At 31.4% G+C, this 12689-nt stretch overlaps 1 protein-coding gene across 2 annotated transcripts in view; it reads left to right on the top strand.

Moving 5' to 3' along the window:
* Nucleotides 1-12689, top strand: part of LOC118202083 (anoctamin-4-like) — a 123908-nt gene that overhangs the window by 27355 nt on the left and 83864 nt on the right. For both annotated transcript variants that reach the window (XM_085818251.1, XM_085818252.1), the window contains exons 2-3: nucleotides 10476-10747; nucleotides 12537-12615. In XM_085818251.1, the coding sequence (XP_085674377.1) occupies nucleotides 10502-10747; nucleotides 12537-12615 (325 nt within the window). In that variant the 5' untranslated portion in view covers nucleotides 10476-10501. The remainder of the gene's footprint in view (nucleotides 1-10475; nucleotides 10748-12536; nucleotides 12616-12689) is intronic.

Here is a 12689-nt window from a genome sequence, read left to right as displayed (position 1 = left end):
TTAATGGTTGACCTGGGTGTTCATAGGCCATAATGCATACATGAAACATAACATTACATACATGATATATGACATGATATTAAACTTATACATAATATTTGCATGAATTAGTACATACATACTGTACACTTCACATGACATTAGACTACACATACATAATGCATGACATTAATCTACACTTATTAGAGTTATAACCTGACTGTATACTACGTTAAGCTAATTGTATTGCGAACTTTCTAAGTTACTTTATAACTGGATTACTTATAGTTTACATTATTGCTATTACTTCTTAAATGACATTATGCTATATAACAAGGTAGGCACACATACTTTGCCTTATAATCATATATGCGTTACTTAAAATAATACACATGGGGCACGCGTTACACGCACTAATGACTACATTACCGATTACGTTATGTTAAAAGTACACATAGTACGACGTATTACACTCATTGATTAAATTACTTACATTACACTATTACTTACATTACTTACATTACACAGTTACTTATACACTTACATATTTACAATTTTAGACATAACACCTGCTAAGTTACAATAGAGACATAGAATTATTGCGCTGTGTATGCTATTATTCCTATGTTGGTTGGCAGACATCCTGCCCTAGGGCGCTCAGCTGCTGTTAGCTCAGCTATTTTACATATATCTTATCGCAGGTGCGTGTTTGATGATGAACCTCTTGTAAGGTACTATATCCGTAGTATATGGTAGGTGATGGCTCGTCGTGAGGCTACAGTTGAACACGTAGTGGCCGGGGGAGCCAATTTCCCCCCCCACACACACGCTTCTGTCATGGAGATAGCACGCTTATAAAAGAAGGTGGGAAAAGGGCCATGCCCCGTGATATAGTTTACTAAAGGGGGTATGGCCTGTAAGCGTTCTTTATCTACTACAGGGTAGAATTCGAAAGTCCTTCTGCCGGTATCTCCACACTTATAACTGTTAAATAAACTCCAGGGGAGGACGCGGGACATATGCCTGTTAACCTCTGTTACACTTCAGGCGTCCCCGTCCTCCGTCACCTGTCACCTGCCGGTATCTCCATTCTCCATTCTCCATTCTCCCTGCTAGCAGGACATGTTTCCATTTACGCCGCGCAGGCATTCGGTAAGGAAGGAGAAAATACCTTACATTCTTCCCCATTAAAGCGTGACTGGAAAGGCAGAGACCTAGTCGCCAAATTATGCTGGTGACGAATTATCGTCTACCCTCTTTTAGTTCGGGTACCACTTGTAGAGACATTATTTTTTTTTAAAGCAAGAGACTTGAAAATGTGCAACACCCTTTCCGAGACTCGATTCCTAAACCTCTGGAATAAGCTTCGAACATGCTGCCAATTACACCGCAAAGGCATGCGGAAAGTAAGGAGAAAAACCTTATGAATTGATAAATTTCAGTAATCGTTGTTGCATATCTATATAGAGTGGTTAATGTTATGTAGTAAAATTATTTATAAGTTACAATAATCGGTATAATAAGTCTAATGACCACAGTAAAAATATTTATTAATTACAATAATGAGCGTTACATAGAAGTGCTTTTCTGTTAATTTTGAAAACTTATTTCTTAATCGGATCCTACAACAATTCTGTTCACTAAACTGTACGTATATAAAAAAGATAAATATTTAATATGTTTATCTTTTTGAATGCATTTTTAGCATTTCATTTACATTTCCAAAACTAGCATATGCAATTTTGGCAGTACTTTATAACACAACCAAACTGTAAAGTATAGCTGTTTCAAAAGCACAACAATTACAAATGAATAAACTCTTTCTTATTTATTTTACATAAATCAAAGGAAAATTAGCATCGAAATGGAACTGAAAACAAAATTGTTATTTTTTGCAGAAATTAGTATTTTCTTAATAGTAATACATATGAGTCGCTCGATCTCATAGATGTATTCAGTTATGCTGTATATTTTGTGGAAGATAAAACTTTTTTTTTTCTTTTTTTCATTAATACCATTGGAAAAGGATTTTTAATTTTTCTTTTAATTTTCATTGAGATATAAGTTAACTTTAAAAATTTTCAAAAGTTTTTTAATTTTAAAAGTGAATTTTTAATATAATTTTGAGAAATTTATGTGGAAATTTTAAAAACTTTACTTCATTATTTGGTAAATATCTCAGTAATCAAATTAAGTGATCTTATGTATCTGGAAAATCAAAGAATTTTACGAGGGATCATTTTGATAAGAATATTTTCGTAGTATTTTTAAAAAATTAATTCTTGGGTACACACACACACACACACACACAAACACACACACACACACAAAAAAAAAAAAAATAAATAAATAAATAAATAAAAAAATAAAAAAAAAATAAAGTAAATTCTGAAAATCAAGGCTCTACATGTTCATAGCCATATGAAGTTGTTTTATAGTCTCAAACTTTTTTGCCCCATAAACACCCCTTTCACCATTGTTAGACACCCTCCCCCTCCTTTCTAAAATCCGAGATATACATTTACTTAGATTATCTTTTTATGCATTTTATAAATTAAACAAGAAAATGTGTAGAAAATATTGATAAATACCAAAATTTGAATAAAAGCATTTTTTATATTCATAAACTAAAACTAAATACTTAATAGGTAAATAAACGACTGACCGCATCCCCCCTGAAATTATGAAATTCCCCCTGGTTGAGACGCCTAATATACATCGTCTGACAAATCAGTTTAGATTATTTTAAAATATTTTAATTCTTTTCACGTATTTACAACATTTAAAACTGAAAATAGTGAAATTTGCATTTTTTTTATTGTCCATTTTAAACGTGACCAAATGATCTTAAATTACTTCAATTTCGCTTTATTTCTCTTGCAAAACTCGTATCGTTTTGGTAGCATTCCATTGTAATTTGCATACTTTTTTATATTAATAAATAGAAGGATTGGAAACATGTTTGTATAAATTTGATTTTATGATAAGGCTAGAATGACTATAACAGGGGCTAGAGAAAGGGCTATTTAAGTCATTTCAGAATCGTACTTTCAGTGAAGAATGTTTTCAGCTTGATAGAACAATTTGAACTTTAAACTTTGATTGCAGTAATAACTGTGCTTTTGAAATTGAATATGTGATATTTTTTCTTTAGTTTCTAGGAGGATTAGAGTGATAGCGGTATTGTTGGAGATATATTTCTTTTTTACTCATCTTCGATTTGTTATCGCTTGGAGCTGCTACAACGGATCAAATACTTTCCAATGTTCTTCCTTCTTATTTCTGTATGTTTAATTGACAAAAATTTCTTAGCATGCTTTATTTACATTTCCAAACAAGGAGTAAATCAAGGAGTAAAGTATGCGATTGGAAATTAAAGCTCTCTGTTTCTGGATACATTTTCCCCCTTGCTTGGTCTTTCACACGCGACACGCTGTATAGATACATATATCATAGTTGAAAGCATACGAGGTCTAAACACAGGCAGTCCAAAGTTTGAAGGTTGATCAGACAAGACAGTTAACTAAAATGGCAATAAATGCCCATCTGTTCTCCACATTTATATATTTATGTATGTAACGTAATTTACTCGGTTTAACTGATAAGCAAGTTTTGTGTATTGTAAAGAGTTATTGATAACAGAGATATGTTCAAGGAGTTGATGAAAATAGAGGTGTGTGTTTAAGATTCTCTTATCTGAATCACTTAAAGAACAATAAGCTTATAGTATGAGTTTAATATTTTTTACTGGTGCAACCATTGTTAATTTTTTTTAAACTAGAGTTAATTTAAGATGTCTGTCACCTGGATCTTAAAAAAGATTTTATAGAGAGATGCGTGTTGAAGGAAGCATAAAATATGTTATGCTCATGGAAATAAAAAAAAACTAATGCAGTAAACCCATTTTTTATTTTATCAGATTCAGAATAAAAAATAGTACAATAGAATTTAATTATCGCAGTAAGGGGAGCTATAATTTTTCAGGTTGATCCAAGAATCCGAATAATAGTTTCAATAAAAATCTTTCTTCTTCTTCTTCTTCTTTTTTTTTTTTTTTTTTTTTTTTTTTTGTAAACCGTTATTTACTGTAATGAAAGTGAGAGAATTTTATTTTATCATCATCATTATCACTATCACTTTTTGTTTATCATTTAACAAGAATTTCAGACTTTTATTCCTCAAAAGCAAAAAGTAAAAATGTAGCTCTTTCTGAGCAACATAGAGCACTGGAATTATTATTACTATTATTTTGTTACAACTATTTACATTTCAGTTAAAACACAAGAAGAAAGTGTATAAGGTATTTCTCCCGCCTTTTCAGCATGCCTTCGTGGCGTAGTGGTCAGCATGCTCGACGCGTATTTGAGAGGTCCGTGGTTCGAATCCCGGAGAGGGCATTGCTCATTTTTCATCTCTCCTGCTTCGAAATAAGCTAATGTCTTTACAGTGGCTCGAAATAAAGATGATGGTCCTCCACCACCAGGATTTGGCGATTGGGTCCCCTAATCCCCAGTCGCCCTTTAAAAGGGAGAAGTATATAAGGTATTTCTCCTGCCTTCCTAGCATGCCTTCGTGGTGCAAAGGTCAGCCTCCCGACGCATATTCGAGAGATCCGTGGTTCGAGTCCTGGCGAGCGCATTGCTCGTTTTTCACATCCCCCCGCTTCCTAATAACCTAATGACTCTAACAGTGAACCAAATTATTTGCTTGCCTAGGCCCTAAAACAATGCACATACTTTTTAGTCCAAAGGGATTTGAATCCCGAAGGACTATTAGTTTCGTTTTGGCATTTTGCGTCGGACGGATGTCGGTTCACTTTTCAAACTGTTGCCATAAAATGTTAGAGTCCTGCATTATATTTGAAGAAATTAAATAATGAAAATCTGCGTAAATGTATGTATATTTCTCACATTGTCATAAAATAACGGTACATAGAGTCATCGAATTTTGAATAACGTAATCCTCCAACGAATATGAGCATGTGGAAGACCAAATTTGAAATTTGAAATTTTTTTTATGATCGATTTCCTATTTTTTAAAACTTTGACGAATTTTTGATTAACAAACTCAAGGATTTCAAAGCGAGCAATGGCAACGTTGTGCAGAAAAAACATTTTTATCTCCAGCGCGTGAGTCTCTGTATCGGAAATTCTAAAGATATGCTCGTTTTAAAACTATTTTGCGATATTGCTGTTGCACTGGATCTTATGGTTTAAGTGCGAGGAACATGATATTTAATAAAGAAAGGTCACACACAAAATGTTAAAAAACGCCCCTTTGGACATAATTTAAAATCTGAAACATTTCAGATTTTTTTTTAATATTTATTTAATTTAATTTTTTGTTTGTTTGTTGGCTGGTTGATTAGGATCAAATCATGAAAAATGATGAAATCAACGAAATGAAGTTTTTCCTCCTAATATCGACCTGATTTTCTTAAAAATTTTCAAACATACTTATTTGCGATGATAATATAATATTTCGCAGGAAATTGTTTTCAAGATTTGCGATAGAATTTTTAAAAATTTAAATTAGAGCTTTCTCACTTGAACAATCAAAGTAATCATTTCAAAACATCGGTCTGTTTAGCATCACAGAGCTACAATCATTTACACACAAAAATAAACTTCCAAAGGAAAGTCTTTCGAAATTTTTAAAATAAATTAACCGAATTTCGGAGTTTCTTTTCTAATTATTTCTAGCTCTAATGGACTTTAAAATCAAACAATTTAACCATTCACTGTTAGGAATACCATGATTTTTAATGATGCTAAATACAGAATTTTAAACGAAATAGAAATTTAAATTCATGTCATCATAGATCAAGAGATCTTGAAAACAGATAACGTCATGATTCTTTTGCTGATGACGCCATCGTTATTCTGCTTAGAAGTAATGAATTTACCAAATTAAGATGTCTGTAATGAACATTTTAATATGGATGACGTACAGTATAATGCAGTTGGTGCTGAAAATACGTGCTTGCAGTCACAGCAAGTTGAATACTTTTTTATACATGACAACGCATTTTTTAAGACAGATAAATCGGCTCAAGGCATGTAGTCTTTCATAATTGCATTTTTACTTTTCCATGTTTTTCCAAGATACTGGTATTCCAAACCAAGAAACTTTTCACATTTGCCGATTATCTCCACAACTGATCCTGTATTTAATGAACATTAAATTTTAAGTGAAAAGACTTTAATGGAATCTGGCATGGCTGTAGGTTGATACAATGCGAAAAATATACTACCTGTGTACACTGCTTCCCCCCCCCCCAAAAAAAAAACATGAGACAGTTCTATATCTCCCGTTCTATTGGGCCGATTGAAGAAATTCAAATTTCGTTTTTCATGTCTCGAGAGCGCGACTTAGGATATGTATTCGATTTATGTACAGCGTCGTTCTAATATAGATATTTTGCTATGAAATCGGACTTTTTCTGAAATGACATGGAAATTGTTTCCAGATTTCGATTCTACTACTCAAACTATGCCAAACTGCCAAGTTTTGTAAAAACTGCACGAGTGGTTTTTAAAAAATTAGTTCTCAAAAGTTTAGCAACTCAGTGTCAATTGATTTTGATAGATATTTATTAATATCTCTTTATTATAACACTTAATTGATTCCTTCTTCCAGAATTCAAAATTTAGGCTTAATCCAAATATAATTCGTACATTTTTATGAATTATTTTTTAAATTTGTATTTTAAAATATTTTTTATAAATTTTTCGAAACAAATTCTATATTTATAACCTATAAAATTTTCAACAAAATCTTAAAGCAGATGTATTTCTAGGCACATATTCAAAAAATTACAGTGTTTTATTCAAACTTTTCTACGTGAATTTACATATTGGAGCGTTTCGAAATATGGCATCTTTTTTTTTTTGAGCGATAATAACGCGAAACGATAATACTCACTTTGTTAAAATTATTTGGAAGTACGACAGATGACTTTTTTTCCCGCTCGTCTACAATGACAAAAAGAAAATAGGTTGCTATAAATTAAGAAGTTCGCCAAGTAAATTATTCTTGGCCCAAACTGAAAATACGCCAAGATAAATTTTTTAATTTCTCCGTAAATTTCGCACCAAATTTTACGTTTTATATTTAGGCATAATTTGAGTAGTAGAATCGAAATATAGAAAAAAAAATTGGCATGTCATTTCAGAAAAAGTCTTTTTTGTGTCAAAATACTTATGTTAGAATAATGCTATATATAAATATATATAATGCTATATATATATATCGAGACATGAAAAATGCAAATTGAATGGGAGATATAAAACTGCCTTTTTTTTTTTTTTTTGCTTTGTACGTGTAAAATATATCATAGTATATTCGCATGATCACGCGTAAGACTTATCGACGCAGTAATGTCTAAGCTAGAGATTGCAAGTTCGAAAGGAAGAGGAAGCTATTTTAGAGAGTATGATACCCTCTGCCAGTCATACAAGTTCTTACAACGTGGCTTCGTACTAAAAATAAGGTATAGTTAAACTTCAGTTTACGAATTTAATTCGTTTCTAAAGGTCGTTCTTCAACCAAAATGTTCGTAATCTGAAAACATTTCTCCATAGGAATCAACGTAAAATGTATTTCAGACCACAGATGAATGTTTATAAAAACTTTACAACAGTACCTTGTAAACATAATTAATGGAAATAATTCCATATAAAGCAGAAATGGATAAAAAGGAATTAAACAAATAAAATTGACAAAATTTAATTTTACTTTATTTGTGTGAAAGAGAGACAGCATAACTAAAAATGATGAGTAAGTTTTTTGAGTTTTCATGAAGGGTTCTCTTTAATAAAGCATTAGGTAACTTCTCTTTAACCTTTGCTTTGTCTATAAGCACTATTCGATTCTTTTTTAAACACATTAGGTCTTCTTTCCATTAAAAGTTTGTCCAATAAGATTTGTTGCTACCTACATTTTAAAATGTTTCTAAAGTAACACCTGGCATTATCATTGAAATCCTCATGCTGTAGCTTCCTGTTGCTTTATCAAGGTAATATCATTATGTAAAAATGTTGCATCATACACCATTTTACACGAATTTCGCAGATTAGAGAAAGTAGCATAATTTTTCGTTCATGCTTCTTCTTGTGAAGATATTTCTTTCATAATCGCCATTTTTGCTGCTTCTGAAATTGTTCTAGTTCTTTGTTGCTCAGTTCATTTTTAAGGTTATCCTAATAACTGAACTACGTTTTCATTCTTAATTCTAGTCGATGGTTTTTATCTGATATAAAGAAAGAAGGAATAAGTGTCAAAGCACTCAAAGTTTTTGCATACAATCCATCTGGCTATAATTTCCTCTAGACTTAATTCATGATGTTGTAAGTCACGTATTTCCAGACTTTGTTTATGAAAGTTAAATGATAAAAAATATTTAAGTGATGTTTCCAGAAGTCTTCAAGTGTTAATCATGTGACAGAGGTTACCTTAAAACACCTTCGAAAATCATATTTTTCCGAATTGTGTGTTCATAAATCTAGACTTTGTTCGTCACCAAATGCGTTTTTGGTTCAGTTATTTTATTCGTGAACAGAATCGTCCTCTAAGTGAATCATTTGTGATCCGAGGTTCCAGTATAGTTATGAGTCCTGTGGAATCGGCTCTGCGGCTTCCATGCAATGGAGGATTCTGGAGAATTCTGGGAGAGGGAAGGCGAGTTATAATTATCTTCCCAAGAGTGACCTGGACATATTCTACAAGACAGGTCAGGAAACCTGGCTGGTCAATACATCCAGTTAATATCCTCACTCTTGAGAAAATCATTCAACAGTGTAGCTGTATGTGGACGGCATATATAACGTATTGTTATCCATAAAAAAAGAAGTGAGTTCCTCTCCCCAATAAAAAGATAAATATAGGCAGAGCCATGCCTACATATTTTTTCATCTGAGAAAAAGCAGTATATGTGCGCCCCTGTATGCAATGCAAGATTATTTATTTACCTATTTGTGGGAGGTGGAAGAATAAATAAATAATACAAAATAATGTTTGAAAAGCTAAAATTATACAAACACGCGCAATATATATATATATGCATTATTGCATTTACACATATATATAATCATACATATAGAACAAATTAACTATATTTATGTATATTTTATGCACATTAAAAGTAACTATTTCAAGTGAAAAAAACAATAAGTATTACAGTAATATTTAATAATAACTTTGTGTGTTCCACAAAATGAAACATATATAATGATTAGCAATTTTGAAATGGAAAACATTAAAAATATGCTTTTTGAAAAATGGCAAATAATATTTAGTATAAATAAAACATCTGCTCAAAATTTTACGGCATAAACTATTTAAGCATATTTGTAATTTAATTTTTCTGGCTTTTAAAGAAGCCAAATTATCAATAATTTTTCAAAATCTATTCGATTACTTAACTCATGTTCTATAGAGAGAATGGCCATGTTTGAAAGTTTTTCTTGGCCTAGTGAAGATGTCATATAGTTCTTTATTATTTTAAGTTTTCTAATGCTTCTTTCGCCACAAGCTATAGTAACTGGCAATGTTAAAAACTTTAAAGGCTGCTTCCAAATTCAGATAGGACTAAACTAAATTATAATCGTGAATTGTTTTTAAAATTTAGAAGAATGTAGCTGCTTTTTTGTACGGAATTATTGAAATAGCATGGTTTTTAAAACTAGATATTTTTGACTGAATTTCTTCATCGCACATATCATTCAGATCTCGATTCTCCCAACTCTAAGGCATGTTCATCATTTGGCACTTTGGTAGCAGCTTCATATGTGGTAATTATTTTCGAGCAAATATTATATTTTTTTATCCTCAATTACGCTTTTGCTTTTACAAGTAAAATTAATTTTTTCCATTTTTGTTATATAGTAAATTCCTGGACCCTACCCATAAAAAAAGAAGCATATTCTGCTAGCTTTAAACTAAAAGTTATCCTTTTTGCTGAGAAATGCTTGGGCGAAAATGAAAATGATATTATACTCCAGATAGGCGATAGCCGTGTTAATGGTCAGGTGGAGAACGATGATATTCCCACAATACTGATGACAAAATGACGTTATTCTAATTTATGTTGAGAAGTCTGAGTCACATATATTGAGACTAAGTGAAATAAAAATGATATTTTTTCAGTTAGTTAACCTCAGATATTATTTTTGTGATCAAATTATTTGAAAACTGTTTCCAACATATGCATGTTCTGATAGCCGACCTGATAAATAGCAGTCGGAAAGAGATTGCTAAAAAGTGTATGGTTAATATATGAAATTATCAATTTTTCTTTAATTAAATCGCATTTAAAATTGTGTTTATGAAATACTTTCAATTATTTGGTAAGTTTTGCTAATATCTACGAGTTCGAAATAACAAGGGTCCATTGTACTTGGTTTCGCATCATCATTATTAAAAATTTGTATTATTAGTCGTTGGCAAAACACTTTCAAATAAAATGTTCTGTGTTGCAATTCTGTGTTTTTTTACAGAGCCTACAGTGACGTGAAGTTGCATCATGTTAGAAGACATCCATTACGTGCTTGTATTCGAGGATCCAGAGTATGATGGCGGTGACATTGAAGGACCAGTCACAGGGAAAATGGAAATTCTGCGGAGGCGGTATATCACCGCAATGCGTAAGGAGACGCTGGCCGTCCAGGAAGAAAGAGTGGGAAAGTACATATTCGTCAAGATTTTTTGCCCCTTGGAGAGACTATATCAAGAAGCAGAGGCGATTAGGATAGAAATGCCTTTATTAGGGGTAAGGTATTAAAACAGTAATTACCCTTCTTTCTTTGATTGCTTGTATGTACACTGCGCAAAAAAAGGGGGCAGTTCTATATCTCCCGTTCTACTCAGCAGATTGTCGAAATTCAAATTGCGTTTTTCATGCCTCGAAAGCGCGACATGGGATATATATTAGATTTATATGTAACATTGTTCTAACCTAGCTATTTTGACGTAAAATGGGACTTTTTCTGAAATAACATACCAATTTATTTTCCATATTTCCATTCTACGACTCAAATTATGCCTAAACATTAAATTTTGTAAAATGTGGTGCGAAATTTACGGAGAAATTCACATATTAATCTTGGCTTGTTTTTTTAGTTTGCGCCAAGAATAATTCACTTGGCGAACTTCTTAATATATAGTAACCCATTTTCCTTTCGCTTCCATTGTGCAGGACTGGAAAAAAAAGTCACTTCATTACTACCTTTTTACATTGTGCATGAACGGGGAAAAAGTCACATCGTTCTCCTTTCAAAAAATTTTAACAAAGTGCCTAAACTACATTTGATGTTATTATCGCTTTCAACAAATATGCCAAATTTCAAAACGCGCCAATATATAAATTCATGTATATTTGCAGAAATTTTGAATAAAAAGCTCTAATATTTTGCAGGTATGCTTTGAAATACATCTACTTTAAGATGGTGGTAAAAATTTTACAGATTATAATTCAAAATTCTTTTCGAAAATTTTATAAAAATTACTTAAAACTACAAATTTAAAAAATTAAAAAATGGGCGGATTTTGTTTGGAAGGAACCTAAATTTGGAAATGTGAGAGGAAGAATCAAATAAGTTTAATAGAAAAGAAATATTAATAAATATATACCAAACTCAGCTAGCATTGAGGAACTAAAATTTTGAGAGTTAACTTTTTAAAAACTACTCGTGCGATTTTTACAAAACTTGAAATTTTGCGTAATTTGAGTCGTAGGATCGAAATATGGAAAAAAATTGGCTTGCCATTTCAGAAAAAATGCGATTTTTGTGTCAAAATACCTGTATTAGAACAATGCTATGTATAAATTATTATATATATTTTAAGTCGCACTTTCGAGACATGAAAAACGGAAGTTGAATTTCATCATTCGGCACAGTAGAACGGGAGATATAGAACTGTCTTTTTTTTTTTCCCTCATTGTACCTTGTATGTAAGGAAAGATTCGAAAGAGTTTGCTTAAAAGAATCACAAAGCGATATAAAGATGGCGTTTGGAAAATGCAACTATTTTTTTTTTTCATTCCTGTTTAAGAGAAGTGTTACAAAAATCCATAATTACAATAAGCTATTCAAAAAACAGAGTTTTGTTAGCCATAAGGGCAAAACTGGGTTTTACAGTATAAAATCATTTACAAAAATAATCTGTAATCTCTTTTCCCCAAAACTAGCAATAAGATAGCACTGATGCAATGCAGTAAATACAATTACATTAAGAATAATGAAGTAAAATTGCTGAATATTTCATAATTTTTAAATGTTTACATTAATGCCAGCAATATAATTACAAAAGACATAAGTAATAACATAAGTAATAACATAAGAAATAATTACTCAGTTACGAAGAAAAGATGAATTTTCGGCATTTGGTAACAAATCTAAATGTTAAGATACAATAACACGCCGAACAAATATTAATTTAGAAGTCTTTTTTTTCCGCTTTTGCAGCTGAGGATGATGGTTCGGTAAAACCATCGAAACTAGTCCTGTGAAAATTTGAAAATATAACGCTGATTTTGTTGTTTTTAATTATTTTTTTAGTTGGTTTTGGACAACGCAGGAGAAGAAGAAGAAGCCATGATAGAAAAGAAGATGAAAAAACTTTTTGATACCGAAATTGGTAAGAAAATATTTCAAGTATAGAGAATTATAAAATGATTATTTCAATTACAGTTTACTTATAAACTGATAAAC

The sequence above is a fragment of the Stegodyphus dumicola genome, chromosome 6 (assembly GCF_044657685.1).
Source record: "Stegodyphus dumicola isolate Sdum_Otavi_A_Nest chromosome 6, ASM4465768v1".
NCBI lineage: Eukaryota > Metazoa > Arthropoda > Arachnida > Araneae > Eresidae > Stegodyphus > Stegodyphus dumicola.
The sequence above is the reverse complement of the archived record's forward strand: the minus strand, read 5'-3'. Positions and strand labels throughout refer to the sequence as shown.